The 7,897-nt window shown below is 40.3% G+C and overlaps 1 protein-coding gene across 1 annotated transcript; it reads right to left on the bottom strand.

The window, feature by feature from the left end:
* Positions 1 to 504: 504 nt before the first annotated feature.
* LOC122050271 lies at positions 505 to 2,130 on the bottom strand. The gene is made up of 2 exons (XM_042611191.1): positions 1,306 to 2,130; positions 505 to 1,239 (listed from the first exon to the last, which is right to left on the bottom strand). Exons 1-2 carry the CDS (start codon positions 2,128 to 2,130, stop codon positions 505 to 507), a joined length of 1,560 nt encoding a protein of 519 aa, XP_042467125.1.
* Between the last annotated feature and the right edge of the window lie 5,767 nt (positions 2,131 to 7,897).

Raw genomic sequence — 7,897 nt, forward strand, 5'->3', positions numbered from 1 at the left:
ATGTTATCTGGATTTCTTTATAAAGATCACTCAGCATTACACCCCCGACCAAGATTCAAAGTTCAAAGGGAATTCTTTATATATATATAATCCTTCAAAATTACATTCCCCATCAAAAGTCATGATCATATGAAGCCCTCTATTTAAAATCGCTCGGGATTGTACGCTTGATCAAGAATACATAAATCCTATGGAGTTTTTCATATAAAGTTGCTCGGGATTACACGTCCCTCAGAAGCACTGAGGTCTTTGGAATTCCTTATATATAATCAGGCCTGAGTAGAGATCAAAGAGTTTACGGAAAAGCCTTATTGTTCAGAACCATATGATCAATTAAGAGACCACAATAGAAAAAGCTTTTGAGCAAGATAGTAATTATTCTCAAGAAGCAGCAACCAGATAATGAAAGTCGGAAAAATAGGTAAGTACAAATTTTTACAAATATTGCAAGTACTTAATTACAAGTCTTTTAATGACAAGTCTTTTATGAATACATAGTCATGCTTACTCAAAATGGCTCATCAAATTTTCGGATAATTCCTGGTTAAGTCTGCGATGGTTTATGAATAGAGAGGGAGGTTCTCGAGATAGATAACCACCTTCCCTCAATTGCTGGATAACCCCTGTCACAGAATGATTTAGAGTCCCTATGATTCGACGAACATATTCGTTAACAAACGCTGGAGACCTTAGATAAGTTAAGCGTCTATCTTCCCATCGGTCTTCCTCTTGCTCCTTGTAACTTTGAAATTCAGTTTGTAGTTTAATATTCTGATCTTTGAGAGTGTCTCTCTCCAATTTAAGCTGTTCTAGTTCCTTTTGGAGTGAGGATATCTCTGCATCCTGAGTTTTTCTTTGTTCTTGCTCTTGTAGAAGTGCAAACTCTTTCGAGGCTGAATCTTGCGCCTGATCAGAAAGGAAGATATTGTGAAGCCTCTCCACTTTTTCTAAAACAGTGTTCTTATGAGAAACATCTGAAATAGCTTCATCTTTCAAAGCAGTTTCTACCTGGAGGCTAGAATTTAACCGATCCACCTGTAGCTGATGCTGATGCTGTAATTCCTTTTTCATAGCCTCTATTTGTTGAGTCGGTGAAGGTATCTTCTCTTGTAATTGAGTAAGCTCAATGTGTGAGGGAGGAAGATTGGTTTTCAGTGCCTCTACTTGAGCTTTTAACTTGCTATTGTCCCTTTCCAGAGCAATGAGTAGCTGGTCTACATGAAGACTTGAGGCAAGGAACTAAAATAACACTGCAGTTAGCGGGAAATAATAATACGTTAACAATATATAATGAAAAACACTTACGACAATAGCTTGACGACTATGACTGTCAACGCGGTTTGAAATACCGGTGCCCCTTAACAGCTCTTGGCTATGTTGCCAAGGCTCAGCCAACGGACCTTGTAGCTGTAGAAAATCGTAACTAGGAGGATCTGAAGCTTGTCCCATCTGGGAGGTCAGACCTATAGCTTGCCTAAATAGAGGTGGAGGGATAGAAGGTGAAGAAGGCCAGGTGGAAGAAGAAGGAAGAGAAGGAGAGGGAGTAGTAGAAATGGGAACAACAGAGGAAAAGCTAGAGGGGATGGAAGATGGCAAAGTAATGAAAGTGGATTCAGTTGTTGAGGCACGGATAGTCGATGGTCCTGGACTCGGAGAAGATCTCCTGCAAGGTGTTCTTTTAGCTTGTGGTACAGAAGTCAGAAGAGGTAAGGCCAAGGAGAGGGGTTGAGAAGATGCAGAAGTAGTAGTAGCCATTTGAGAAGCAGAAGTAGCTGAAACAATAACAGAAGAGGAAGGAATAAGTAGACCTGGTCTTATCATATTAAGAGAAAGGTTGGAGACAATGTGAGTAGGAGGCATTGGTTCTTTACCTCTCTCAAAAGAAATAGGTGAAGGAATAATGGGGATCTGCACAAAAGTACCAAAAGTGTCACGAAAGGGAACTTCCTCAGTAAGCCTGAGTTTCTTGTGTATGGCAACAAAAGGTTGTTCTTCTTCCTCTTCCAAGGAAGCAATAGCTTCCGCTGCTTGTTCTTCCTTGGATAATAAACCCAGAGTAGAGATAGTAGAATTAGCTCGACGAGCTTGTAGCAATTTTCCTCCAAGTTTATTCAAAAAAGACTTGGTCATAGTTGGGTTCTTGTACATGAGAGCAGGTAGAAGAGCATTAGCTGAAATATAAAATTAGGCGTTATTATAGAAAATAATTAACAAATGACTAATAAACATAGTCGAGAATGTCTGAACATACCAAAAGAGACCTCCAAGGGGGTTTCGATGGAGCTTATTTCAAAGGGAAACATTAGACCTTCTACAATCAAGGCCGGTAAGTAAAATTTAGCCCCCTTTAACTTGGGTAAGACAGAAGAAACTGAGGGATCAGTAAGGAAGCCATCAGTGCTAGGAACAAAAAGGAGGGGGAGAAGGAAGACGCATAAAGAAAAACTTGTGACGACACTCCTCTTGAGGAGGAATCTCACTAAACAAAATAGCCTTAGGGCGAGACTGAAATTTAAAGACACCAATGTCTACTTGGCGGGGAATGAAGAAGTAGTGGAAAAGGCGAGGGGACAAAGGAAAATCTAGTAATTTAGATACCCCAACAAAACCCACAAGAATAGAAAAAGATTGAGGTGTAAGCTAATTAAGAGGAATCTCAAAGTAGGTACTAACATCAACAAAAAAGGGATGAAGAGGGAATCGGAAACCTTGTAAAGCTTGATCCCAAAAGATAGATACACTTCCTAGAGGAGGAAGATGCGGACCACTTTGTGAAGTAGGGCGAACTATATAAGAAGGAAAATCATAGTTCACTTGTAACTCCACCTCCTCTGGCTCGATAAGGCTAGAGGCACGCGAAAGAAACCACACTGGGGAAGGAGTGGCCATGGCAGAATAGCAAGAGGAAGTCGAACAAAGGAAGAAGAAGGAATAGTCGGGGAGCAGAAGAGAGCGTCTTAAACCTTTGCTTTTCTTCTGTGCCCTATATCAAAAACCTTTAAAAAGATAGGGGAAATAGAAGAAACCCAAAGATCAATAATACTTTGTGAAAAAACTTAGGTACAAAAAAGAAGGGGATCAAACTCGAAAAAGAAGACTGAATCCCAAGGAAAGGAAGGTAAGCTTAGTAATCATCCTCGGAAAACATGACAAGTTTTTCTCTCCCTCTCGGCACTTGATTCTTAAAAAATCAGAGAAGTATGAGGTAAATCGGTCGGTTATAATAGACTAGTCAAGATTAAGAATGTTATAATAAACCGATCGAGATTGATGATGCTATAGTAGATCGATCGAGATTGATGACGCTATAGTTAATCGGTCAAGATTGGTGATGCTATAGTAAATCGGTCGATTGTAATAGACCGGTCAAGATTAAGAATGTTATAATAAATCGATCGAGATTGATGATGCTATAGTAAATCGGTCAAGATTGGTGATGTTACAATAAATCGGTCGAGTATAATAAACCGGTCAAGATTAAGAATGTTATAATAAATCGGTCAAGATTGATGATGCTATAGTAGATCGATCGAGATTGATGATGCTATAGTAAAACGATCAAGATTAGTGATGCTACAGTAAATCGGACGGTCATAACAGATCGGTCGAGATTAAGAAGGCTATAGTAAAACGGTCGAGATTGGTGATGCTACAGTAAATCAGTCGGTCATAACAAACCGGTCGAGATTAAGAATGTTATAATAGATCAATCGAGATTGGTGATGCTATAGTAAATCGGTCGGTTATAATAGACCGGTCGAGATTAAGAATGCTATAGTAAATCGGTCGAGATTGGGGATGCTATATTAAATCGGTCAAGATGGATGATGTTATAATATATTGGTAAAAATTGGGTCCTTGTGTAAATAGTAATAGAGTGGTAAATATGATAAGGATAAGGATTGTTGGTGCAGCGGGGACCGGCAAGAGGGGGTGAATTGCCTGCGATAAATATTATACCCTCCTCAAAGCTTTTCAACTCTTAATATAAAGCAAGAATAATAAAACTAATAGCAGAAATAAAAGGAGACAGAAATTAACCTGGTAACAACGAAGAGGGTTATTAATCCAGGGCAGTAAGAAAGGCGCAGTAAGAAAACTCCTTCTCTGAAGGCGGAGAAGCCTTTAACACTTTGACAGTACAGTAGTTGCTAAGAGAATGAGATACAAGAGTTGCTATTTTGTTCGTATTCGTTGTTGTTTAATAGCTACCCAAGACCTCCTTTATATAGGGGTTCTAGAGCTTATTACATAACCTAAACCTTCGGGATCAGGTTTGACTCGAGAGGAATCGGTCGGCCGATCCCCAGGTTCGGTCGACCGAACCTGCTGTTCCTATCCAGTCTTCAATCCAGGTGCAGTCTCTGAGGATCGAGCTTTGGTTCGGTCGACCGATCCTTATGTTCGGTCGACCGATCGGCCAACGGTCTTCAGCTGAGTTGGCCTGATCAATTTGCTCGACTAAGTCTTTGGATTAACTTCGGTTCGGTCGACCGATCAAGAGGTTGGGTCGACCGATCAAGAGGTTCGGTCGACCGATCAAGAGGTTCGGTCGACCGATCAGCTTTACCAATGGTCAGCTTCTGATGTGGCATTGGCGGTTGGCTGCTGATTGAGAGGGGTTTGGTCGACCGATCAGGAGGTTTGGTCGACCGAACCATTGACAAGTCAACTTCCAGTTGACATGCTCTGGTTCAGCTTCTTTGGGTGATTTCGGTCGTCTAGAATAGGGCTCACCCGAACCCAGTTCCCGGCCTTCTCCTCGAGCAATCTTCCGTCCTGGCTTTACGTCCCTCGAACACCGTGCATGTTCTTCACGCCCTTCGGACGCACTGAGCCCGTCGGCTCTCTTCCCGTGCCGTCCTTCTTACTACCTGCGTCTTCCGCTCGACTTCCTGCACTCCAAAGCTCCTGCACACTTAGACACAGGGATCAAACACAAAGCAGGACCTAACCTAAGCTTGGTTGATCACATCAAAACTACTACGGGGTTCAACAATCTCCCCCTTTTTGATGTGCATCAACCCAAGTTCAGGTTAAGGTTAAAACAAACAGATAGTAATTTAAAGAAATTACTAAACTAACAATTCAGGCATAAATTTGCAACTTTAAATTAAATTACAATATGAAAATTTAATTTTAACTAACTCCCCTTAACTGAACTTATCTTTATTCTCCCCCTTTGATCACAGCAAAAACGGGGGTACAAACAAATTTGAAGTCAAGTATTTAAAAAAAAAATCAAAGTTAAACAATTTCTAAGTAAAGATTAATTAATAAAAACTAAGTTAGGTTTAAATTAAAAAAATTTCTAAGTTTTGAAAAATTTTCCAAGTTAAAATGAATTTTCACAATTAAAAAATTCTAAGTAAAAATTTCAAGAAACACTTTTTCTAGAGAATAAAAAAATTCAAAAAAATTCTAAGGAAATGTTTAAATAGTTTTCAAAGCATTGTTTAATTCTAATTTTTAATGCTTTTATCAGAAAGTTAATTAAACATTTTTATTTCGATATTTCAGCTTCCAGGTCGTGGCGAGGCACTAGGCCTTCTTAGTTATTGGAGCAAAAACCACTTCCTTAGACAAAGCTTACATAAAGAACCTCAATGTTTAATTTTCTCACTGTAAGCTTTTAATTAAAAGAGAAATTTAAACTAGTAAAGATTTTTGGAACCCAATAAAGGTTCCTACCTACAGGGTTGGTCAAAAACTTAGGGGGTACATAGTTTTTTGGTATTTTCCTAAGTTGACCCTGATGCTTCCGTATATACCAATTTAATTTTCCATATAACTTTATTTTTGAATGTGGAAAAATATTTTTAAAACATGCATCAGTTTTCAATTTTTTAATTTCTAATTTTAAAGCTTCATTTTCTGATTTCAAATATTCATTTTCCTTTTCTATTTTATCTAATTCTTTAGAAAGAGCTTTAATAAAACGAAAGGACTGTTTAGTGTTTAGGGCATGTACCTTACTTACCTCGTCTTGTGATGCTCCCCCTTCATCACAGCTTTCTTCTTCTTCTATTGTTCCTCCCCCTTCATCTATGCTCATTTCTGAGCTAGACGTTTCTTCTAGCTGATGGTTGGCTATTAGTGCTAGTCCCGAGAATTCTTCGACTTCGGATTCAGAGGACGATGAATCATCCCACCTGGCCTTTAGGTTGACTTTGGGTCGAGCTGGCTTCTTACTCTTTTCTTTACTTTTGCTCTTCAATTTTGGGCAGTCATCTTTTATATGTCCTTCTTCGTTGCAATTGTAGCAACGAACTACTCTTTTCTTTTGCTAGAACTTTTTCGACTGCGATCTAAATTTATTAGATTTAAAAAATTTATTAAATCATTTTACCAATAGTGTCGCTTCCGATTCGTCGATCGAGGCTTCGGAGTCAGAACCGTTTGCTCGTGCCTTCAAAGCGATGTTCTGACTAATCTTTTCTACTCCATTGGGCTCTGCAACTCGAGATTCGTGAAGTCCAAAAGTGGAAAACAGATGTTCTAGAGTACTTACCTTGAAATCCTTAAAGATGTAGTACGCATCTACTAAGGAGACCCACTCGAGAGTTCTCGGGAATGCGTTGAGCACGTACCGGATCGAGTCCCGATTCGTTATTTCTTCTCCAAGATTAGTTAGTTGTGTGATTAGCTCTTTGATCCTTGCTTGGAGTTGCACTACCTTTTCGCCTTGGTTCATCCGGAGGTTCGTCAACTGGGTCTGGAGGATGTCGCGCCTTGCTAGCTTCGCCTCGGAAGTGCCTTCGTGAAGCTCCAGGAATTTTTCCCAGAGATCTTTCGCGGAGTCGTATCTTCCGATCCGATTTACCTCCTGAGGTGACAGAACGCTGAGCATGTGGAACTCAGCCTTTCCGTTGGCGACAAAATCAGCTTGCTCCTTCTTGCTCCACGTGTTTTCTTCTTTATCTTTCGGCGCTGCAAAATCATATTTCATTGTAATAAGAATATCAAAATCCATTTTAAAGAATACCTCCATTTTTCACTTCCATGTAGTGAAATCTCCGTCGAACTTCGGGGGATGAATGTTCGTGCCGGCCATTGTTCTGATCTTTGTGCTTCAGATGGCGGTTAGTCCCTCTGAGGCTGTTGGGCTCTGATACCACTTGTTGGTGCAGCGGGGACCGACAAGAGGGGAGTGAATTGCCTGCGATAAATATTATACCCTCCTCAAAGTTTTTCAACTCTTAATATAAAGCAACAATAATAAAACTAATAGCAAAAATAAAAGGAGACAGAAATTAACCTGGTTACAACCAAGAGGGTTGTTAATCTAGGGCAGTAAGAAAGGCGCAGTAAGAAAACTCCTTCTCTGAAGGCGAAGAAGCCTTTTACACTTTGATAGTATAGTAGTTGCTAAGAGAATAAGAGTACAAGAGTTGCTATTTCGTTCGTATTCGTTGTTGTTTAATAGCTACCCGAGACCTCCTTTATATAGGGGTTCTAGAGCTTATCACATAACCTGAACCTTTGGGATCAGGTTTCACTCGAGAGGGATCGGTCGACCGATTCCTAGGTTCGGTCGACCGAACCTACTGTACCTGCCCAGTCTTCCGTCCAGGTGCAGTCTCTAAGGATCGAGCTTTGGTTCGGTCGACCGATCGGCCAACGGTCTTCAGCTGAGTTGGCCCGATCAATTTGCTCGACTAAGTCTTTGGATTAACTTCGGTTCGGTCGACCGATCAAGAGGTTCGGTCAACTGATCAGCTTTACCAACGGTCAGCTTCTGATGTGGCATTGGCGGTTAGCTGTTGATTGAGAGGGGTTCAGTCGACCGATCAGGACGTTCGGTCGACCGAACCATTGACAAGTCTGTTGATACAATCTGACCTGGCTGTTGTTTTGATGTTGACACTGATTTAAGTTTGTATCAGATATTAATTAA

This window comes from Zingiber officinale, chromosome 3A, assembly GCF_018446385.1.
Source record: "Zingiber officinale cultivar Zhangliang chromosome 3A, Zo_v1.1, whole genome shotgun sequence".
In the NCBI taxonomy this organism is placed as follows: domain Eukaryota; kingdom Viridiplantae; phylum Streptophyta; class Magnoliopsida; order Zingiberales; family Zingiberaceae; genus Zingiber; species Zingiber officinale.

Coding starts and splice junctions, on each gene's coding strand:
- LOC122050271 (XM_042611191.1), bottom strand. CDS start 2,130: ATGACCAAGTCTTTTTTGAATAAACTTGGAGGAAAATTGCTACAAGCT. Junction 1,240..1,305: donor ATAGTCGTCAAGCTATTGTC/GTAAGTGTTTTT, acceptor GTGTTATTTTAG/TTCCTTGCCTCAAGTCTTCA.